This window comes from Erythranthe guttata, chromosome 14 (assembly GCF_056151865.1).
Source record: "Erythranthe guttata isolate IM_541 chromosome 14, IM_541, whole genome shotgun sequence".
Taxonomy (NCBI): Eukaryota; Viridiplantae; Streptophyta; class Magnoliopsida; order Lamiales; family Phrymaceae; genus Erythranthe; species Erythranthe guttata.
In genome coordinates, this window is record NC_142546.1 from 2,237,609 (window position 1) to 2,261,632 (window position 24,024).

At 36.7% G+C, this 24,024-nt stretch overlaps 5 protein-coding genes across 6 annotated transcripts; 1 reads left to right on the forward strand and 4 right to left on the reverse strand.

Annotated features, from left to right (window-relative positions):
• Window positions 1-318: 318 nt before the first annotated feature.
• Window positions 319-5,595, reverse strand: LOC105963169 (Eukaryotic aspartyl protease family protein). Its single transcript, XM_012987549.2, has 10 exons — window positions 5,309-5,595; window positions 4,625-4,754; window positions 4,249-4,493; window positions 3,028-3,252; window positions 2,558-2,720; window positions 2,393-2,466; window positions 2,095-2,182; window positions 1,157-1,232; window positions 794-865; window positions 319-669 (listed from the first exon to the last, which is right to left on the reverse strand). The coding sequence occupies exons 1-10, from the start codon at window positions 5,533-5,535 to the stop codon at window positions 512-514; spliced, it is 1,458 nt and encodes a 485-aa protein (XP_012843003.2). The 5' UTR covers window positions 5,536-5,595; the 3' UTR covers window positions 319-511.
• A 1,207-nt stretch (window positions 5,596-6,802) lies between these two features.
• LOC148764906 (auxin-induced protein PCNT115-like) lies at window positions 6,803-9,483 on the reverse strand. The gene is made up of 5 exons (XM_088814515.1): window positions 9,148-9,483; window positions 8,045-8,248; window positions 7,657-7,829; window positions 7,466-7,568; window positions 6,803-7,292 (listed from the first exon to the last, which is right to left on the reverse strand). Exons 1-5 carry the CDS (start codon window positions 9,361-9,363, stop codon window positions 6,957-6,959), a joined length of 1,032 nt encoding a protein of 343 aa, XP_088670641.1. The 5' UTR covers window positions 9,364-9,483; the 3' UTR covers window positions 6,803-6,956.
• A 403-nt stretch (window positions 9,484-9,886) lies between these two features.
• LOC105963170 (auxin-induced protein PCNT115) lies at window positions 9,887-12,799 on the reverse strand. The gene is made up of 5 exons (XM_012987550.2): window positions 12,468-12,799; window positions 11,552-11,752; window positions 10,878-11,050; window positions 10,685-10,787; window positions 9,887-10,424 (listed from the first exon to the last, which is right to left on the reverse strand). Exons 1-5 carry the CDS (start codon window positions 12,693-12,695, stop codon window positions 10,089-10,091), a joined length of 1,041 nt encoding a protein of 346 aa, XP_012843004.2. The 5' UTR covers window positions 12,696-12,799; the 3' UTR covers window positions 9,887-10,088.
• A 513-nt stretch (window positions 12,800-13,312) lies between these two features.
• Window positions 13,313-15,974, reverse strand: LOC105963172 (auxin-induced protein PCNT115). Its single transcript, XM_012987551.2, has 5 exons — window positions 15,563-15,974; window positions 14,745-14,945; window positions 14,287-14,459; window positions 14,086-14,188; window positions 13,313-13,828 (listed from the first exon to the last, which is right to left on the reverse strand). The coding sequence occupies exons 1-5, from the start codon at window positions 15,776-15,778 to the stop codon at window positions 13,493-13,495; spliced, it is 1,029 nt and encodes a 342-aa protein (XP_012843005.2). The 5' UTR covers window positions 15,779-15,974; the 3' UTR covers window positions 13,313-13,492.
• A 422-nt stretch (window positions 15,975-16,396) lies between these two features.
• Window positions 16,397-23,163, forward strand: LOC105963173 (uncharacterized). 2 transcript variants are annotated; one of them, XM_088814516.1, is made up of 10 exons: window positions 16,397-17,000; window positions 17,846-17,999; window positions 18,353-18,675; window positions 18,885-18,966; window positions 19,051-19,330; window positions 19,533-19,591; window positions 20,087-20,176; window positions 21,039-21,130; window positions 21,213-22,515; window positions 22,824-23,163. In XM_088814516.1, exons 1-9 carry the CDS (start codon window positions 16,585-16,587, stop codon window positions 22,387-22,389), a joined length of 2,673 nt encoding a protein of 890 aa, XP_088670642.1. In that variant the 5' UTR covers window positions 16,397-16,584; the 3' UTR covers window positions 22,390-22,515; window positions 22,824-23,163. The 2 variants fall into 2 exon arrangements, with proteins under 2 accessions (XP_088670642.1, XP_088670643.1); XM_088814517.1 differs by having other exon boundaries at window positions 16,509-17,000; window positions 22,827-23,163.
• The last annotated feature ends 861 nt before the right edge of the window (window positions 23,164-24,024 follow it).

Sequence of the window (24,024 nt, forward strand, 5' to 3'; positions counted from 1 at the left end):
TAAAAAATCATACTCTAAGGGGGTCAGTGTAAAACGAAAACAAAGGTTGGGGGGGGGGGGGGGGGGGGGGGGGGGGGGTGGTTAGTAACTAGGGATAGATGAGGGTGTTTTTTATCATTTAGCCTAAGTTGAGGGGATTCGTAATTTACCCTAAAAATAAATTATATAGAATGCTTGCATGTCCGGTTTAACAAACCAGAAAAAAAGATCGTCCACCGCTATTTGATGAAGTGTCGACACTTCAAATTATAAAAATAGAACTAATGGAACAAAGAGTATACATATATATGTACAAGGAACTATCTACATTAGGGATTCGTATATTGCCTACAAAAATGCAAATTGTGTTTTAAGGTTGGAGGTGAAATGAGCTATATAATACTACTACTGTAAGCTTTGCCAATTGTGAAATTATGCACATCTATTCAAGTTTATGCACTTTGTCGTCATTTTCTTGAAATATTTCGATATTTCCTATATTACTAAAACCTTTCGCAAGTTCGATCGGAAGTCATAGTATCGGCGGGAACATCAAACCATGCAACAGAGCCATCATCACTAAGAGGAATATATATCGGACATTCAAACTGCAACCACTGGACAGTGAGTGCGCTCCTACTAAATGTACCGACCCTGTTATTTCGTCCTTTAATTCTATACTCGAGGAGCCTGAAAAAATATTAAATAGTGGGAAATAGTAAATCCTCAAGAAAAGTAGCGTCGAGCATTTTCCAGATAAAAAATATGGCATGAAGAATTAGGAAACCGGAAGCATATGTACATGAATACTTACAGTTATATTCGGTCCATCCGATGGTTTGATTTTCAAGATCATACAGGACCAGCTTATTTGCTAGGACCAAATCTGCCAACATTAGACCAAACAAAATTCAGAACTAAAAAACACTTTTGCATCGAGAATTTAAGAGTCGTCATAATTAGCTCGATTAACTGGCCAACAACTACTAAAAGAAATGGGAAAAGAAAAGGAAAAAAAAATTAAGAATGCTCGTTGAAAATAGAGAGCAGCAGACTATAGTTCCTGATATCACTTCAATAGTTTAAGAGGTTGATTATCAAGAATGGAAGCAAGCAAAATAAAAAAATCCCGTTTGACTTAAGTAACTTAAATATAAGATACGAATTGACAAAATACCTCCTAAAAGAGTAATATTCTTTTTCTCCTGGGACTCCATGCCACTGTTTTGCCATCCAATACACATCAAGTCTTCCTGTCCAAAAAGAAACAATAGCAAAATTCATTTCCCGGACATAAATTTAACTTTTCTTCATTAACGAAAATGACAGCAGCAAGAGAAGAAAATCATCAACTAGAGAAATAGCAACGAAACCAAGCATTACGTCTACTCTAGTTTCAGCAAACCAGTTCAGTTACTGTAGATGTAAAAGTAGACAGCACAAACTCGTTATTGCGGTCCATAGTTTGCAGTTTGTGTACCAGAATACCAGCATCTAAAAGTTATTTTGACCAATCTCTACCTAGGTATTAATTATTCGATGTTTGAAAGAAAGGAATATTGTTTATGTAGTTATATGACGCTGCTGGGAGTCGATAATCATTTAAATGGTTAAACTTAGACCGCACACTTTCCAACCTCTATTGTTTTTTTAAGGTAGCATTCATGATTGTACGCACTTAATTGATTTCACTAAATCTCTAGTTTATCAAAATAATCTCAAGGGGCTCCTAGGAATCCCTAAAAAGCTGATGCAAGATGATATTAAAAAATATTGTGGATCAGTACACTGTTATTATCAAGAGGGAGCTGCACATAATAACACAAAATGACAGTCAGTAACACTCCACGACTTTCTACTCAATGGACTAGGGAGTAAAAGGACCAATTTCTTATGTAAGCAATACAGGGGCAGCACGAGCAATGAAGGAAATATTTGGAGCAAGGCATTCTAAGGAAACAATATCACGGTTCCGCATGTTTAACATCTTCATAGAAGCTTTTTATTACACACTACGACAACTTAACCAGAATAATAGGCATTGAAAATGAAAAACATATGTCAGTAGTCATGAAAACCATGCTATATTATACTTAAAGAATAGAATATACTTACAAAAGGGAACAGATACTCATGAGGATAAACCATCAGAGTAAGTGAATTTTCAAAATGAAGAGTCACGGGAGGAAATCCATCATCGACACTGCAGCAAATGACACAAAATTATATAGAAGCACAAATTACAAACCAATGAAAAGAATTAAAGAAGGATAAAGAATACTGGTGAAAGAAGCAAGTAAATCTTGGAAAAAATTGCATAGTATATTGTATAGAGATGCCACACAATCACAGTAGATATAATAAACAGTAATATCAGCGGAAATCTAATTCTCAAGAGAGCATCAACAGATACCTTCCAGAATAGTCAAAGCAAGTGTATTGATCATGAAGTGTTTGCAGTTTCAAATCCGGCTGCCAAGAGAGTATCTAAAAAATATAAAGCACAGAGAATAATAAGCTCCCATTCTCGACTCTAGCAATAATAGTAAATTTCCTGGAAACAGTGACAGATAAGTACCTTTTCCACTAGTGGGTCATAAATTACCTCTGGCAGATATGCCAGTGTGGTACCACTATCAATTATCGCCCCTTTCTGGTCTCCAATTGTATACAAATCTACTGTCAGATTCAGATAATCATGACCAACTTGAACGGCTGTCATATTAACATTGTAATGGGGCCTACAGTTTCATCAAGAATTAGTGTAAGGGAGAATTCTGTAAACAGGAAACTCCTAGAAGAAAATAAAAAAACTGATGCGAGACCAAAGAAATTTGTTGAGCTTGGATCATGAAGAATAAATCAGTCATACAGTTGTCTTCGGAAATGGTATTTGGAATTAAAAAATAAAACCCTAAAACAATACTTCCTAAATTGGTCTGATATAAGGTTTTGGAGTGGTAGCAAATCGGCAATGTACTTTCTGAAAATGAATCCACAACTACAAGCTTAAAGCAAAGTAGAATCAAAGGAAAGGATCCGACATACTGATCTTGCACCAGCGGTGTTGTGTTGACTTGGGGTTGAACAACATGCCCAATAGCGAAAATACCTCCACCATTTACACCATCTAAGCAATGTGCAAACATCTTTTTCACTCTCCCAGATGAAGCTAGCTGTGAGAGCATTGATGAATTTGATTTTCCAAAACCTAATATTCCATCAAGTGCATCATCTGATGGTCCCAGATCTCCCGACTGTCTCACACCACATCTGGTCAAAAAGATTGTATTTAATAATTTATAAAGCGAAAAACATATATACATATTAGATTCAAGAAAACATTAATAAGACAACAAAGATAAGACTTATAATTTTTATATAGTAATATTTCCATGCACATAGAGGAGATGAAATATTTTCAGAAGCTTCATTCAGTTTGAGACGAACTGATGATAAAGCCGAATTCCTATCAATATACACAGAATAAAATGTGAATGCACAGAATAAATGGGAGTACAATACACTCAATATATCAGAGAAAATGCCATGATGAGGAGGGACATGACGAATCAGGTGCATTCTACCTTTTTTCCTCTGAATATGAAAAAAATACGAGAATATTTGGCAAGTAGACAGTATAAGATGAACCTAGGCTACATACACATATAACTTATTAACTCACCTTTCTATCCGAAAAAAGATAAAAATTCAATTGATATCCCATACCTTAAACCAGTATTTACATTTAACCTGAATTATAATGAGACCTGAGCGAGCCTAACAAGTTCAGCATTTAGCATGTTTGCAGTCATCTTGAGAACACATATATACATTCATAGAAAGATATCGGTATGCAGAGCTGTAGCAATGTTTTATCTAAAGTATAAAGTGCTCAGCAGAAATTTTACAGCGTAACAGACTTTTTATATCTTTCTGTGGTTTTAATTAACCTATCCATTATGTGGCATAACGCTAGTCTCGATTTTTTTAGGATGAACTTCTACTAAATTCACTAAGATCCTGAGGCTTGCTAATTTGCTACATGTCAGAGACTCCACAAGGCATAGAAAATGTTCTAATTCACTAACATTCAGATAGCAACTCCTACAAGCATTTACTATATACTTCCCAAGCAATGGATAAGAATGACACATAAATTCCTATCTCTAAATGATAAATCAGAAAAAGTTACTGCTAGCACATAAAAAATGACTACCAATAGTACTTGCCACCAGAAAGATGATAAGACAATAGATTAGAACATACCCAAAAATAACACTTCCATTAGCTGATTTGGTTTCCAAATCACCAGAGACTCGATCATACTGGACAATATCCTCAACAAAGTAGCCCATGCTATAGCTCCCATCTCCATAGACCTCAGTGTACAAACATGATGTATTTGCATTGCAACCCGACAAGCCTCCACCAATCTCTTTACAAAAACCATGATTACAAGGTACTAGTTTCCCGGTAAGAGATTCTTTTGGGTTGTAAAGGGTAAGTTCTATCTGCAAAAACATAGAATATGATCTATTACATGACAATTAGATATGAGAATAAAGGGATGCATGTATTATAAATGCATAGAAGTTTAACCCTAGATCAAATATATGCAGCAGCATAAAGATAAGGGTCATACATCATGGTATCCTCTTCGGGGGCATTGATGGCACTGAATGCAGTTAACCCATGTTATGTCACTCCCTGTGTCAACTTGCACATAGTAATCCTTTGCAGGCGTTCCAATGCCTACTCGAGCGTAATAGAGCCTGCACAATCGAAAAAACCATACAGCATCGTGTACTTAGCAAAACCATACAGCAATCCACGAGGATGATTCGACAGAATGTAGGAACCTTTCATAGTTACGCATGACTATTTAGTGGTTAATAATTCACCTATGCATATGCCCAATATGTAACTAAGTACACAGTACTTCACTTCATCTAAGCCCCATTAAGGACCAGTTAATTCTTCAATTCTATCAGAGAGAACTAAACGCATTTCGGTAAGCTCCTATAATTTGAATTGATTACCAGAAGCAACATTGAATTGATTTGATTGAACTGATTACCAGAAGCAACATTCACCACAGTATTTAAGCACAACCTACTTCAATTTCGTTTTTTTCAAACAATTGAATCCAATCATCAATTCACTAAGAAAGCATGCACAACTTCACAACTATCCATTCTAAGGGCAATTTAATTTAAAAATACCAAAAAAAAAAAAAAAAAAAAAAAAAAAAAGGAAAACTCCAAGCACAAATTTAAGCAATTGAAAACGGAAAAGAGAAAATTGAAAAGAAAATTGACAAACGCACCCTACGGCGTCAGGTCGACCGGTGCCGCCGAGGGGAAGGTCGACGCCGGCGGAGATGGAGAGGTGGCGAACGTCGTCGTGAGCTCTAAGGGCGCTGAGAGTGGGGTCGGCGCCGGCGAATTTGTAATTGACTTTGATAACTCCGGCGCCGTTCAAATCGGCTCGATTGAGAGTGAGGAAATCGAGCAGTAAAAGTAAGAGCAGTAGCGAGTAGAAGCGTGACTCCATTTTTTTTTCTCTGGATTTTTCTTCTTGGGGTTTTTTTTTCTTTTTCTAATCATGTATGATCATTGGTTTGGCAGCAAAATATTTATAGAGAGGTGTTTCTCTCTCTCTCTCTCTCTCTCTCTCTCTCTCTCTAAGTAAATGCGATTTTGACTTCTTTTCAGTCTTCAGAAATTTTGGGCATTTTGCCTGTAATTAATAATTATCCTTTCATAATAGATTATAGGGTAAATTACAAACACCCCCTGAGGTATGGTCAAATTACAAAAACCCCATCTTGTTTGGATAATTACATCTACCCCCTCAACTATGATTTTTTCTAAGACCTCCACCTTTATGGTGCCAAATTCAACATAGTCATCTAGATTCCGTGAAATGTGCTCTAGTTTGTACTCTTTTTGTGTAAAAAATACAGTTTCCGATGCACCACAAACTGATATATACAAGCTAAAAATCACATATTATGGTCATCTTGCTTCATAATGTAGAGTTTGAATGGGATAAAACGGGTACAAAAGTGTTAATATTCCATATAATCTCGAAGATTCCACTAAATTTGATGAGTTGAGGGGGTGGTTGTAATTATCTAAACAAGAGGGGTGTTTTTGTAATTTGGCCATACCTCAGGGGGGTGTTTGTAATTTACCCTAGATTATACTGTATTAGATGATAACTAATAGAGATTTTTTGAGCATTTTTTTTTAATTTTAGATCTAATAACTTAATTAACATTTATTTTCCTAAAAAAATATTTAATTGGTTGATAATTTATTTTAATTTAATTAATTGATTAATAAATTAATTACGCGTCTGTTAATTAATGGCTTAAATCAACTTTGCACCATGTGGCAATTTACATTTTGCACCCAAAAAAACTAATAATAGCACTTTGCAGACGCAAAATATAATAAATAATTTACATTGCCCCTCAATTGAAATTTTAAGGCTAGAAAGATAATTTCATCTTTTAGTAGTATTTCGAAATGAAAAAAATTCATAAAAAATATGTTGGTCCCGAGGATCGAGCAGGCTAGGTTAGTCGAAAGATGGTTATCGGTTCAAGAACGTAAGGTCCCCTACTTTTTCAAGGCGGAGAAAATGTCTCGAGCCAATGTTTGTTCGTATTATCGTATAGGAAGGGGTAGCGTATGATCGTATTTGTTCGTGCCAAAAATCACCTTTCGGCAATTATACCAGCTGCTGTTAATAATAGTGGTCGTAATTATAAACCTGTTACGGTGGAGTGCTAGAAGTTAGTAATCAGTCGTGATTTTATTTTTTTCGCATTTTTCGTCGAAGAAACACCAGTGATTTTTTCCATTCAAGAAATTGCAACCTAAACGCATTTATTTGATCACATTTAAAGTACTCCACCACAACAAACATTTAGTAACATACAAGATCTCGTTTATCGTCGTACTCTATCAGTATTCGCCTTTCCAAGAGGACAACAGAGGCGTATCCGAGTTTATCCACGTGCTATACATGAAAACGTGCCTATCACCCTTAACAAAATCGGCCAAAGCCGAGAGTCGACTCATCTCTTCCGAAGTCAACGTCACAGTCAAAGCTCCGATATTCTCGTTAAAGTTGTCGATCTTGGTGGTACCTGGTATCGGACTGACGTCATCTCCTTGGTAATGAACCCAAGCCAACGCTAGTCGAGATGGGGTGCACCCTTTTTCCTTAGCCATCTCACTAATCCGTTCGTACACCACCGTATTAGCTTTGATATTTTCCGGTTGAAGCCTCGGAATCATCTGCCAAAATTTACATGAAAATAAATAATAAAAAAAAAAAAAAAATATATATATATATATATATATATATATATATATATATATATATATATATATATATATATATATATATATATATATATATATATATATATATATATATATCGTTATTGAAGATATTTAATTTTACCAACCTTACGGAAATCACCCTCCGATAAATTCTCCATCAACTTAGGACCTGTCGAAAAGAAGCCACGACCGAGTGGACTGTACGGAACGATTCCGATACCGAGTTCTCTGAAATTCGTGTATAAGAAATGAAGAAATGTTAATATATATAGCTACTATTTTATTGAATTAAAAAAAATAAAAAAATTGTGTTTACCTGCATGTAGGTATTATTTCTTCTTCAACATCTCTTGCCCACAACGACCATTCGCTCTGAACAGCCGTAATTGGATGAACGGCGTGAGCCCTTCTGATTGTCGAAGCTGAGGCCTCCGAGAGACCGATGTATTTTATTTTCCCTTCTTCGACGAGTTTCTTTAGTTCTCCCATCTTCGAATCGAGAACGAAGAAGATAGTACATTAGGAGAAGTCCCACCGAAAACTAAGCAAATGGAGTCGAATGTACTTATAGTTTCCATAGCTATCCGCGTCTGATATTTAGTTCAAGAACCAATATTTAATTTGTACGGACGTAATTTTAGTATAGCTTATTGGCTACTCTTCGACAAATTATTCAGATACACACAAAACGAAGGAGTACTCACTGTGACTTCAATGGGGATACGAGTGTCGATCCGGTGAGCATAATAAAGATCGATGCAGTCAACTTGAAGACGTTCTAAGCTTGCCTCGCATGCAGCCCTAACGTACGCAGGCTCCCCGTGTATTTCCATCTTCCCATCTTTGCTTCGCGTTACACCGAACTTTGTAGCTATTTGCACTCTTTCCCTTATTCCACCTTTCAAAGCCTGCATCATCCACTCCGACACAAATTATTACACTTTACAATCGAAGACAGGGGACTTGTATTATCAACACCGAATATAAGAACGAGAATCCGAAGTGCAGATCAAGAAGAGAGACAACCAACCGAAATTTCGATCATTTTGGAAAATCAAATAAAAATTATATATATATATATATATATATATATATATATATATATATATATATATATATATATATCTCGTGCATGAATAATCTGATTTTAAACATAAGAAACGCCAATTAATCAACCTCAGACCTACCTTTGTTGTTACTAATTCGTCGAAAGCCCCTTGTATTAAAAAGAATAGCAAGAAGACCCCCATTTTGTGTTTTTTAAAGCACACCGGTCCTTATTTCGAATTTATTGTTGACTTGTGTAAAATGACCAAATCACCCTTACAACATAAACATTAAATAGAAAAAAAGGAACCTTAACGAATTTCAGAGGGTATTTTTGACTTTTCAAGTTTAAAAAATACACTTCTACTCGCACAACCTGCGCTTGCATTACACGATAAGCTGTTAGAGGTTTTTTTGGGCTTTGACTAGTTTTCACAGGGATGTTCTTGCTAATTTTTTTTAAAATATGAGTTTTTTTAGCAATTAGAGATTACATAGGGGTAGTTTTTGAGAAAATAAAAAACATGTATACTAATGTGCAACTCAATCATTTAACTGCAACCATATCTCTGTTCTGGAACCATAACTGCAACTCAAAAATCGATCATATTTGAACCCTATTTTTTTTGCAATCAAATTCAGATCCTTTACCAAATATCTAGTAAAGTATTTTTATAGAGAGAGAGAGAGAGAGAGAGAGAGAGAGAGAGAGAGAGAGAGAGAGAGAGAGAGAGAGAGAGAGAGAGAGAGAGAGAGGCACCTTGCCGAGTAGAATTTCGTTGGTGCGAGGACCGTACACATCGGAGGTATCGAGAAACGTGACGCCGGAGTTGACGGCGTGGTGGATGAGTTCGATCATCTCGGGCTCGGGCTTGGGCGGGCCGTAGGCCATTGACATGCCCATGCATCCCAGCCCTTGCTTCGAAACCTCAAGCCCCTGCGAACCCAGCTTGATTCTCGGCACATTCGTTCCCATTTCAATTTTTGGGTTTTTGAATTAGGGTTTTTTCAGTGATCCAAATTGAATTGGATTTGGGGAATTGAGTTGAGAGTGATAAGAACAAGTAAAAAAGAGAATATAACGCCATTGTTGGACACTTCTGAACGCATACTATTCTGATTTACTCACGTGGTTTGCATGTGGAACGGTTAAACGCTACAGTCTATAGAAATTTATTTCAGTATATTTTCTTAAATGAAATTTATTTTTAAGTTCTTGAATTGAAATTAAAGATATAAATCTAGCTTTAATCAATCGAATCGAAATCAAACTCGAGCTGAGTTTCCTATCATTTTAAACAAAATGTTGAAGTTTGTTTAGTTCGATTTTCACACGTATAAGAATCAATTTCTTATCGGGTTCGTTCTATTTTCGTTTCATTCAAATTTTGTCCGTTAGGATTATCAATTTTATCATTGTGTTAGATTTTCAATCGGACGCCGGAAACAGTTACAAGATTAACAAATTCATTAATCGAATGAATTCATCTAGCACCAAATTTCAAATCATCGACTCTTATTTTCACTTCATTTTAAAGTATCATAGTCGATTCAATATTCAACAAATATATTCGTTTGAAATGTTTTTTCTCTCTCAAATATTCGTTTGATTTCACCGATCATATTCGAGTAATTACAACACACAAATTTACTATTACATAATAGTGGGCATTTATTCGTTCTAAAGTAAAAAAGAGTAGATCAGTAGTTGCCTTTCCAAGAAGACAATGGAGGAGTATCCGAGTTTATCCATGTGTTCGCCATGTAAACATGCCTGTCTCCCTTAACGATGTCGGCCAAAGCATAGAGTTGACCCATCTCTTCTGAAGTCAACTTCACAGTCAAAGCTCCGATATTCTCGTTGAAGTTGTCGATTTTGGTGGTACCTGGTATTGGAATCACATCATCTCCTTGGTGCTGGACCCAAGCCAATGCTAGTTGAGACGGGGTGCACCCTTTTACCTTAGCCATTTCGCTAATCCGTTGATATACCAGCTTGTTAGCTTCGAGATTTTCTCCTTGGAATCTTGGAAATTTCTGCCAGATTTGGAAAAAACCTTATCATAGTGTCTGTAAAACCTTCATTTAACGAAAAGAGCACGCACGCGTATAATTCAAGACTTCCAAAATATTCAAGTTAAAAATACAATCTTACAACAATCAGAAGGTCTATAATTTCAAAATATATAACAAGCAACATTGAAAATGCTATCAGTAGGAAGAAGAGTTGGGTGAGAGTAAGAACACAAACTGAAAGATCAATTATTCTGCAGAGAAAAATAACTAAATGCACCAACCTTACGGTAGTCGCTCTCTGACATGTTCTCTATCAACGTGGGACCCACTGAAAGGAAACCACGACCGAGTGGACTGTATGGGACAATTCCAATACCAAGTTCTCTGAAATTTGTATATAAGATATGAAGAAATGTGAATATTAGCTACTGTTTTATCAAAAAAAAAAATATAATAGTAGGAGAAACTTCTTACCTGCATGTAGGAACTATTTCTTCTTCGACATCTCTTGCCCACAGTGACCATTCATTCTGAACAGCTGTTATTGGATGAACAGCATGAGCTCTTCGGATTGTCGAAGCTGAGGCTTCTGAGAGACCAATATATTTTATTTTCCCTTCTTCGACGAGTTTCTTAAGCTCTCCCATCTTTGAAATCATGAGATAAGATGAATTATTATAGGAAAAAATCCCAGTGAAAACAAAACAAATAGAGTTAATTGTACTTTATAATCAAAGAACCAAGAATCACTATCCGCTTGACATACATAATCGAAGAACCAAGCATCACTATAACTTTGAAGAGAAACTACATTGCAATTCTTTAATAGCTTCCAGCAAAATAAAACTTCAATACAAGATTATCTTTACAAGTAACAACGGGAGCATGCAACAAATAAAACTACAAAGCAACTCCAGTCACTATATATATTGCAAGATTTTCAAACTTTCGGCGGCACAAAACTTCAATTAGCCTACTAATTATAACTTTGAAGAGTGAGTAAGTAGAAAGGGAACATATAAGATTAACTTTGCAAGTAATAATTTTGCATCACGAGAGCGTGCAACATATAAAATTACAACTCGACTACGGTCACTAAACATACAGCCAATCATCAGTCATAGTAAAGTTCGAAAAGAAACACTCACAGTGACTTCAATGGGCACACGAGTGTCAATACGATGAGCATAATAGAGATCGATGCAGTCAATTCCAAGACGCTTCAAGCTTGCCTCACATGCAGCCCTAACATATGCAGGCTCCCCGTGTATTTCCATTTTCCCATCTTTATGCGTTATCCCAAACTTGGTCGCTATTTGCACTCGTTCTCTCATTCCCCCTTTCAAAGCCTGCGTTCAATTTAACAGATTACCAGTAACTCACCATACGAGGAGCACCTACATAATATGTTATGGTGATGTATAGAAATTGTAGACGCGAGTATTTGTATGAGAACTTTTAGAGCCAAATTGTACTTCCACTATGAACTTTAAATGCGTAAAAGCGATATGTAAGTCGCAACGCAGTCTATTAATCCAACATCAAACTCGTTCTACTCCAGTGGTGGAATGTAAGAGTTGATATTTCGATGGTACCGTAAAAGAAAAACAGCAACGCAACGCAGTTTATTTCATTCAGTTTGAATTTTCACCATTTGGGTAAATACATCACAAATGAGCTCATTCATACATAAAAAATATGATCTTGATTTTACATTTTTAGTTAAGAAAATATATATTATGAACTAATATTTCATACCAAGAACCTAATAATAACTAAGCTAAAAAAAACATTAATAGCAGAACGAAAATGTATTTAAATCTACAATTGAGCTCAAGGTATTAAAACTAACGAACAACCAATCATACTTGGATCCAATTTTTCCATGATCAAATTCCGAAGCTTCACATCCTTCACCAAATATCCAATTTAGTATTTCTGGTTCCAACTAAAACCAATTAAATCCCAATTCCCAATTCCGAAACCCCAATTCCCAATTGACCAAAACAAAACATGATTTTCCAGAAAATTAAAAAGAAATAAGAAAGAGCAACACAATCATACCTTGCCGAGAAGAATTTCGTTGGTGTGGGGACCGTACACGTCGGAGGTATCGAAAAATGTGACGCCGGAGGTGACGGCGTGGTGGACGAGCTCGATCATTTCGGGCTCGGGTTTGGGCGGGCCGTAGCCCATTGACATGCTCATTGACATGCCCATGCAGCCCAGGCCTTGCTTCGACACCTCGAACCCCTGCGAACCAAGCTTCATTCTCGGCACATTCGTTCCCATTTTTTACAGTAGGGTTTATGAGGGGTTTTAGAGTGATCTGATTGAATTGGATTTTGGGAGTGATGACTGATGAATTGACGAGTGTGTGTCGAGAGGTGAGAGAGAGAGAGGGGATATTTAAAAGGGGTGAAAAGCGTACGTCATTGCTGACGTCATGTTGTCGTCAGCCTTTACTAACAGTCAATATATATCTTGACCTTGTAGACTAATGGATAACTCTGTAATTATTATTATTAATTTTTCTTTTTTTTTTTCCCTGAACGTGATGCTCGAACTTGAGTCAATTAACAAATGACTATACATTGCTGAGTAGAATTTCATTGGCATGGGACCGTACACATCGGAGGTGGAGGTGCCGAGAAACGTGACGCCGGAGTTGACGGCGTGGTTTACATGTGAAACGGTTAAACGCTACAATCTTTACATGTGCATGCATGTTTGTTTTGCTATAAACTTATTTTCAAACGCTAATAAGCTCTTACGTCGAATAAGATATTATTTAAATATTTGAAATATTATTACAATTAATTTTTAAAACGTGCAATTTTTAATTCTAGGGTATAAATATGTGAATCAGTTAGAGTCCGTCTGGTTAGAATTATTTTAAACAGCTGATATGTTGTTTTATGCTGATAAGATGTTAGATCTATTATCAGCTAATAAGCTATTTGAAATATTTTTTCCTCAAATATTCGTTTCATTTCACCGATAGTAATTACTACACACAAATTTACTATTACATAATAGTGGCTGTAAAGTCAAAAAGAGTAGAACAATCAGTAAATCTGCGAATATGATCAGTGGTGTCCTTTCCAAGAAGACAATGGAGGCGTATCCGAGTTTATCCATGTGCTCGCCATGTAAGCATGCCTGTCTCCCTTCACAATGTCGGCCAAAGCATAGAGTTGACTCATCTCGTCTGAAGTCAACTTCACAGTCAAAGCTCCGATATTCTCGTTAAAGTTGTCGATTTTGGTGGTACCGGGTATTGGACTCACATCATCTCCTTGGTGATGGACCCAAGCCAATGCTAGTTGAGATGGGGTGCACCCTTTTTCCTTAGCCATCTCACTAATCCGTTCGTATACGAGCTTGTTAGCTTCGAGATTCTCTCCTTGGAATCTTGGAAATTTCTGCCAAATTTGGGAACAACCTTGTCACAATGTCCGTAAAACCTTAAAATTACCAAAAGGGCATGCATAAATTCAAGAATTCCAATACATTCAAGTTATTAGCATATTCTTGAACAATTCAAGAGTCCAGTCACTCTATCGTCTTTTTCATATGCTTGTTGAGAAGGTCTATGATTTCAAAAGATACAACAAGCAACATTGGAACACAAATCAAAAGATTAATTACTATGCAGAGAGAAATAACTAAATGGACCAACCTTACGGAAGTCGTCCTCTGACAAGTTCTCTATCAACGTGGGACCCACTGAAAGGAAACCACGACCGAGTGGACTGTATGGGACGATTCCAATGCCAAGTTCTCTGAAATTCATAAGACGTGCAGAAAGATGGTCGGACACTACTAATATATTTTCTCGAATCATAAATTGTTAATTAATTGTTGAAAAGAAACTTCTTACCGGCACGTCGGAACTATTTCTTCTTCGACATCTCTTGCCCACAGCGACCATTCATTCTGAACAGCTGTTATTGGATGAACAGCATGAGCTCTTCTGATTGTCGATGCTGAGGCTTCTGAGAGACCAACGTATTTTATTTTCCCTTCTTCAACCAGCTTCTTAAGCTCTCCCATCTTTGAAATCATGAGATAAGATGCAATATTAGGAACCACACAAATGTAGTTAATTGTACATTATAATCCCGCTTGAGATACATAATTGACGAATCAATCATCATTATACGCCTTCTTACAACTTTGAGAGAAAGTCGAAAGGGAGCACAAGATTATCTTTACAAGTAATAATTTGCATTACCAGAGCATGCAACAAATAAAACTAAATTACGGTCACTAAATATATAGCCAATCATCAATCATAATAAAGGGTCCAAAAGAAATATTCTGTGGAGGAGTACTCACCGTGACTTCAATGGGCACACGAGTGTCTATGCGATGAACATAATAGAGATCGATGCAGTCAACTTCAAGACGCTTCAAGCTTGCCTCACACGCAGACCTAACATACGCAGGCTCCCCCTGTATCTCCATCTTCCCATCTTTATGCGTTATCCCAAACTTGGTCGCTATTTGCACTCGTTCTCTCATTCCCCCTTTCAATGCCTGCATTTCATTTCAACAGATTAGTAACTCACCAGACGAGCACCTATAAATTATAATCAACGAGCTTTAAAACCAAAACGAGCTTCCAGCCTTCCACTATGAACTTCAAATTTGTATAACCGCAATGTGTAAGTCACAATAGTACAACTCGTTTAATCTAACGACAAACTCTCGGTGGTCGAATGTAAGATTTGATATTTCGGTCGGATTGAAAAAGAAAACGAGGCAGTTCATCATACATTACATGTTTGTTCAGTCTGAATTTTGACTATTTCAGAAAATACTCGCAAACATGAGCTTAATTAACTGAGCTCATCGATACATCACAATTCGCAAATACGAGCTTAATTTTACATTATTAGCTAGTTAATAAAATCCATATTATGAACTAATATTTCACAATTGAGCTCAATGTATTGAAACTAACGAAAAATCAATCATTCCTTGAACCCAATTTTTCCAATATCAAATTCCCAACGCTTCAACCCATTCACCAAATATCCAATTTAGTATTTCTAATCCCAACTACAAAAAATTCCAAAAGACCTAAAAACAAAAAACCCAATTTCGCGGAAAATTAAAAAAAAAGGAAAAAAGAAAGAGCAACACAATCATACCTTGCCGAGAAGAATTTCGTTGGTATGAGGGCCGTACACGTCGGAGGTGTCGAGAAATGTGACGCCGGAGTTGACGGCGCGGTGGATGAGTTCGATCATTTCGGGCTCGGGCTTGGGCGGGCCGTAGGCCATTGACATGCCCATGCATCCCAGGCCTTGCTTCGAGACCTCGAGCCCCTGCGAACCTAGCTTGATTCTCGGCACATTCGTTCCCATTTTTACAGTAGGGTTTGAGGGGGGTTTTGAGTGATCGGAGTAAATTGGATTTGGGAGTGATGACTGATGAGTGTAAACCGACAGGTGAGAAGATGTATTTATAAGGGGAATGAAAAGTGGAAAATGCGTACGTCACGGATGACGTCATGCTGTCGTCAGCCGTTACGCCATTCTTTTGACTAATGTTCGGAAATTCAAAGAGTAGATGACCATTGACCATTACTAATTTACTATTGACCATATAAAAAGACGATTGTGTCCACAACTTAAAAAAGCTACCCAAACAAGCCCAAGTTATTTAATGGGCTCAAATATATCTGATTTTTATTTTTTAATGATAAGATTAAATCTTAAATTTGTAAAAACAAAAAAGAAAAGAAAAAGAAATTATGATAAATTACGAAAAACTCCTGAACTTAGGCTAAACGAAAAACATCCCCTGAGATTCGCAATTACCAAAAACCCCCGATGTTTATTTCGGTTTTACACCAATCCCTTACAGTGTGACTTTTCACGTATTTTTTATTTTTTTATTTTAGGGAATAAATTTTATTTAATTTCAGATATTTTCTTTTATTTCTCAACTATTTAACAAAAGATATAATAGATTGTACACATTTTCGATTAAAAAACTCGATCAATAATTCATCAAAGAGGAATTTTGGTTATTACGGACAGGTGGATGCGTTCTTCGTTATTTAGTCTAAGTTCAGGGGTGTTTTTGTAATCTACCCAAGAAATTAAACCTTGAATTCTGCCCATTACCAAAACCCTCTTTCCTCCTCCTCCTCCTTCTCACACACATAATGGCGGCAAACGACACCGTTCTTCTCCGGTCTTTGGAGCTCCGCCTCCTCCGCTGCTCTCTGCCGTCCGATTATCCCTCTCCGCCGCCGTCACCCAGCCAATCCTTGCCGCAGGTTTCTCCGGCGTTTCCCCGCCTCCACACCCTCATAGACGACGCCGTATCTCTCATCGAGTCAGGTAACTATCTCCAAGCCCTCGCTTCCTCCCCGGCTTCTAAAACCCTATTCTCGAGTCTCCAATTGGACTCGTCCGAGTCCGCTCACCGCTTCTACTCGGAGACGCTGCCCGAGTGCGTCAGCTCGTTTCTGAATGTTGATGGCAGCGAAGACTCGGTGGAGTTGGGTTATAAAGCGTTGATTGTGATGGCTGTTGGGGTTTCTGCTTTGCTTGCCTTCACCCAGTGCAACATTACCGGGTCAGTAAACTCGTTATGTTTCTCGTGCATTCTCCGCTTTGTTCGTTTGCCAATTTATACTTCTCTTTGCTATATTTTTTGAAGTTAAATTATGTATTCTGATTCCAATCTTTGATTTATATGCCCGCACCTTAAAAATGTCGAACGTTTTGGAGCTCCGAAAATGCTAGATAACGTGTAACATATTTTGCCCAAGAATGAATAGTTTTCCAATTAAGTGTATGCGAAGCAGGCACGTCAAAAGAATTTGGGTGAGAGCGAACTGGGGTTAATGTTACGCACTATTCGCACGTATTTATTAAAATAATTGCGGATGTCCAAACATGGGTTAGGAAATGAATTGTTTTCTATAACTGGGGTTATAGTTTTGAACCTCATATCTATTATTTTCTTATTTTCAAGGATTTTCATGAGAGAGAACAGCAAATTTCACCATAATAACAAATTAAACTGTATATATTTTGATTTTTTTTTTTTTTGCGGAAGTTAGTTTAATTGACTCACTATCAATGTAGTGCCATATAGAAAAAGGTTCGTAATGTTTTGGTTTACGGGGACCCCAGTTTGGGCCAAGAAATACGCTTGAACACCACATCATGTGCAGCTTTTAATTCACTGGGTGTAATGCTTTCAAAATATCGTCTCTAATGCTTCTCCTGTTACATTTAGCATTAGGCTTTATTCGTGTTTCTTCTAAGAAGAGAGAAAGGACACATCCTTTTAGAGTTTTATTTGTTTGTTATCTAAATTGTAGAAAAAGAATTTCGAAATAAATATTTTATAGGGGACTTCGTGCATATGTTGAGCCAAAGTGAACGTCGTTTCTATTGTCTGCATGCTTACAGGCCAGTGGCTAACATTCCTCTGATTCCTCTCGTGGAATTATCAATCCACAAGGATGACATAGGAGGAGATGTTTCGACGGATTGGGAAGCGTGGGCACATAAGGAACTAATGTATGTTGGTTCGGAGTTGAGTGCAAAATTCTCTAATTTGCAGGTACTTCAATCTTGTATTCTGTATCTTATTTTACCTTCTTCAGTTAATCAAAAGACACTTGCTTTGTGCTACTTAAGCTAAAATTTGTTATTTTTTCTTGCATATTCTGTTTTCCATCTTTAATTTAAGCTGGAGTACTGTAATTGCTACCTAGGAAATTTTTCATGCTCACTAGCGATTGTAATTTTATAGGCACTAATTTTCAGTTTTATCTTCTTCAAGCTGTATATTTGTAGCCTTGGAACGTCGTTCTATATTAATTTTTTGGAGATCCACTATAGAACTGCTTATCTCAGATTCTGCATATGGTCATCCTTGGTATTAATTTTTTTTTTTCTTTCTTTTACTTGCAGTACTTAATTTTTGGAAAGACTCTCCTCACGAGGATGAAAGATGTGCTATTTCAAGGAGATTTTTCTACAATAGATGGAGTAAGAAGCATCACATGGTGGTTGGCCAGAGCTTTCTTCTTGCATCAGAAATTGTTGAATGAACGTTCATCGACTATCTACGATATGTTACAAGTCCTTACACATGAAAGTTTGCTTTACATGGGAACCTTGGAGAAGATTAAAGATTACTGGTGTGCAAATGAAGATTGTTCGACTATTCTAGGGATGCTTCATTTGGAAGTGGGGATGCTGGAACTCTATTACGGCCGTGTAGATACTTCCAAGTGAGTCATTTATGTATTCAATATTTTCTAATTCATGCATTGGCAGTCAACGTGTGAGATGCTGAAGATGATGGTAAATGTCTCGTGTGAAGTTTGAGTGAGGAAAATTGGTGATAATAAATGAACGTAAAACAATCATCATTGTAATATCACATGTTTTACATGAGGTTGCATATTGACTGTCGTCATGGTACATTATTATATTTCAGACTACATTTTGAATCAGCTGCATCGATATCCAATTATAATCTTGTTGTGAGTGGGGCTCTCGGATTTCGAACACAGCATCAGGTATATATTTACATGCATTACTTAAGTTAGTCGTAAGTCCTTGTCTGTCTTGTCTCAGCATCAACTGATGATTATTGGCTATAGGTGGAACCGAAAGCACAACTTCGTCTTGTTGCTCGAACAAATGTTGGAGATACCGTTACTCCAGTAACCGACGAGCCAAGCATTACCGACAATTCTCCACTTCATACAAATTCTGAAACCTATGAAGCATCTGATGTAATGATGACCCCTAGATTCGTAGCAAATGGGGGGCAGTCTAAAAGTGTTGAGCAAGCCTCTGAATTGAAGGCAGTACACCAAGCATTGGTTCTGGCTCAGTGCCTTTCTATTGAGAAAAACACTCGTAAAGATGAATTGCAAAGTATGTTGTTCGTTCTTCTTTAAACCTATTTGAGATCATAAGCTTCTTGCAGTTCATATTTTTTGCATAGCAAGATAACCCATAAAATTTATAGAATATTCTGAATCAATCTATGAATCGTATGTGTTACACATTTCAGCATATATGATTCATGACATTTATTTTAGCTGGAATACTTTCTCATACCGATAATTTGTTTCAGGTTGGGAAATGGCTCCATACATAGAGGCAATTGATTCTCAGAGTTCATCTCCATTCATTGTAAGAACAAAAGTTATGCTTTCAATTGCTACATATAATTGTCTGTTATCAAGAAGATCTCTTATCACTAACACCATTTCTTTAATCTTTATTTTTTGCATTAAAAAATGTACAAGATACAGTCTTGTAAATTTTGGGTCATTTACAATATCTAATCCTTGAAGCACTAAATACCGAGTAGCTCATTCGTTAAGATAATGAATTTGGGTTACTGTTTTGGCTAATCACTATTTAAATAACATGAATTTATCATGATTTTTATGTTAGATGACTCGCATCAACTGAAATTAATGTATTGAATTACAGATTTATAACTGGTATGGGACAATAGTACTGGGTAGAGTATGATGAGAGTTTCGTCTTTTTCCTATTCTTTCCCTTTTAAAAATAATTGTGAGGATAGTATCTTTTGTCACTTTTATTCGAGCTGAGCTTTCTATATCAAGTGATCTTTAGACCTCTACTGATCACAATCTGATTATTTTATTTTTCTAGCTTCAATGTTTGTGCAACATATTACGTGTCCGGTGGGAGTCAAGCCGTGGTAGAACGAAACAACGTGCCTTAATGATGATGGATAACCTCGTAAGTTCTTTTGTCGTTCTTGCTTATGCTATTATTTATGCCTTAATGATGATGGATAACCTCGTAAGTTCTTTTGTCATTCTTGCTTATGTTATTATTTATATCATTATTGACGTTATTTTCATTCTTTAACTCTTGGTGAAATTATTTTAGTGCAATTTTCCTGTCATCATTCTTTACTGGAGATTATATAATGGAAAACCATTCTTTATCTCTCACGATGTCATATGTGATCCTGTTTTTGATTTTGATTGTTCGACTTTTGATTTTCTTTCTCTTCATACTTGAATTAGGAAAACCATCCACTTTGAACCCATTTTTTTCCTGGCCGTAAATATGGAACTAAGATTTTTATACTGACAAATATAATGAGGCTTGCTATTAATCATCGGCAATTCTTCTATAAATTTCCATGGTGGAATAATTCGGGGTACAGTTTACACTGATCCTAAATTGTGGTTCCTTGGTTCTTTTAAACCAAGAGCTGGGACTCTTTGATGCTGATTAAGTGAAGGAAACGGCACGTAGTACAGTTGCCTGGAAATATGTATTTTGGGAAAAAAAATTGAGCATAAAGAAATGTTTATTCATAATTTAGCGGATTCATTTTTTACTGCAGCAGCTAAATCATATCTAAAATTTTTGAGATTTCGTTTAGTTTTGGAAGAGCAACAACATTAGAAGAAATTTTCAAATGCTTAACAAATGCCTGCAATATCTGCACTTTGGATTATCATTGCCTGCAATTACATGTAGGTGTATTGATTTTGTGGTAGATATCTCGATTTTGGACTATGATTGCATTCAATTAGCACGAGCATTTACTGATTGTGCATAATCTTGCAATTTTGTCCAATAACAGGTCGAAAGCATACACAACCATTCTCCCGGAGTTGCTCAAAGATTATATTACTGTTTCGCTGTTAACATGCCCTCAATTCCTGCTCTGCGCAAGTATGCTGCATTTTTTTTTTATCATTATTTCCGATCATTTCTTTCTTGTTAATTACTAGTGACATCAAAATCTTATACCCAGGGAATTTGGCGATCTTTTAGTAAGTTGTGGCCTGACAGGGGAAGCAATCAAAATTTACGAGGATCTCGAGCTATGGGACAATCTAATTTTCTGTTACCAATTAATGGATAAGAAAGCAGCTGCAGTTGAACTCATCAAGAAACGCCTCTCCGAAAAGCCATCCGACCCAAGGCTATGGTGTTCGCTCGGTGATGTCACTAACGACGACGCTTCTTACGAAAAAGCCCTCGAAGTATCGGCCCGTCGTTCGGCCCGAGCATTCCGTTCGCTCGCCCGGTCAGCCTACAATCGAGGAGAATATGAAAAGTCTAAGTTTTTATGGGAATCTGCAATGAGTTTGAACTCCATGCATCCAGATGGATGGTTTGCTTTTGGTGCAGCTGCTTTAAAATCAAGGGATGTTGATAAGGCGTTGGATGCTTTCACACGGGCGGTTCAACTCGACCCGGAAAACGGAGAAGCTTGGAATAATATCGCTTGTTTGCATATGGTTAAAAAGAGGAATAAAGAGGCTTTTATCGCGTTTAAGGAAGCACTTAAACTGAAACGGAACAGCTGGCAAATGTGGGAGAATTACGGCCAAGTTGCTGCGGATATTGGAAACTTCGGCCAGGTGATGGAAGCTGTACAGAAGGTGATGGACATTAGTCAAAAGAAGAGATTCGACCCTGAGTTGTTGGAACGAGTTATGGTAGAGATTGAAAAGCGAGTCGACTCGAATGCTGACCTGGCTTCTTCGGAAGTTGACTCTGCTGGAAGTAGGGAAACCGAGCACTTGATTGAATTGATCGGGAAAATCTTGAAGCAGATTGTGCAGGGTGGGGGGAGTGCCGAGACATGGGGGTTGTACGCCAGGTGGCATAAACTGAAAGGGGATCTTACAATGTGCTCAGAGGCGCTTCTGAAGCAAGTTAGGTCGTATCAGGGTTCGGATTTGTGGAAGGATAAGGACAAGTTTGTAAAGTTTGCACACGCTTCGCTGGAACTTTGTAAGGTGTATCAAGAACTTGCCTTGCGTGGGACCAGTCGTAGAGAGCTGTTTGCCGCCGAGATGCATTTGAAGAGTTCAATTAAACAGGCTGTGAATTTTTCGGACACTGAAGAGTTGAGAAGCCTCGTAGCTTGTCTTGAAGACGTGCAAGCTGCGATAAAAGCTGTCTCGTTGCCTGGTGCATGAAGTCTCAACTCCGTTTTTGTTTCCACCTAGGTTGTTCAGTATGGTGTACATTTAAATTAAGATTTTGGATGATACAAATTGCACAAAGAAAAAATGAGAGCTAATTACCGGAGCTCCAACAGTGAGGTATGTAGCTTCGGCTTTTTCTCGAGTTATTTTTAGTTAATTTGAACAGCTTAAACCAGTGCTATACTTTCCTTTATATACTCAATGCAATGACTTCCAAAAAATCAGCAGTTCGATTATGAAATAATTTTTTTTAACGAAAAGTTGTGGATTTTAATAACCCCGGATACACTAGTAGCAACAATTCGGACATGCATTCTATGTAATATCATTCTTGTGTACGAATTCTTTCTGTTTGTCCTGTTTAGATGCATTGGTAATTAGTTCGCTGCCATATTATTTTAATTTTATAGCTCTGATTAATGCAGCAGAATAAATGCACTACAAAGGCGTTTACAAGACGTTTCTCGTGGACAATCCATGCTTTCAGTATCTGGTATTCATATATAAATATTACGGCACTCGAACATTATCACTGGTCGTATGAACGAGTTTAACAAACTATCTTACACAAGACTATTGAAGCAACCGCATTGGGATATTGTTGTTGTAACTTTTATTTGATATATATTCTTGTATACAAGTAATTGTTATGTGTGGTAACATGTATTTTCAAATTGTGATTCTTTTGCAGCATTATAAATACGTATATTACAGCTAGGTTTAACTATTGATTTCGAATAAATTCAATTTTCGAAGTTTTTTTTTTATTTTTTTCGGTGGATTTTGAATGTTAATTTGTTCTGCATGATTAATCCGACGTAATTAATTCTTTCATACATAGCCCGTACTTGAGTAGGAAAAACAAACTCTTATCTTTGGCAAAGCCTGCCAATGAACAAAACTCATTAATCACGGTAGATTTCGTCGACCCAACATCGTTTAGGCTTCTAAAAGTACGTTTTTGCCATTTTAGGGAGGTTTTAGGAAATGCATATCAATTCATAGAAAAATCAGACGAGGGTTCCGTAAATTAGGCTGTTCCCAGAATTACTACGAGATTTACTAGAATTATTGTTTAATTTGTTTTTGGCATTTTTGTTCAAGTTTCGTATTTTCCCATTTAATTACATTTCCGGTTCTATTACTATTTTTTTTTTATCTTTCAACATTATAAACACCTCTATAATCGCTAAAAAGTTTTAATAATAATAAAAAAAAATTCAAATGCAATACAATTTTCAGAGTTTTTTCTCTACTTCGGCAGACTCTAAATTTTTATTTGCTATACATGTTTAATTCGACGTAATTAATTCTTTCATATACCATCCGTATTGAGTTGAAAAAAAAAACGACCTCTATCTCTAACAATTAAAAGAACGAACGAAATGAGCTCCAACAAATTCTCCTACAAAATGAGCATGAAATCAGCATCAATCAGCTCCACACAATTTTGATGATCATCTTCTTGATTTTGGCCTAAAATCTGAATGTTGCCGGTGCCTCGAACCACGCACGCAAACGGCTTTATTATTTTTCATTAATTATTAATAATAAGTACTTATGTAATAGCTAGGTTTTAATAAAATTTCTATTATCATGCTTTAATTAGACAAAATGAGCCAACTT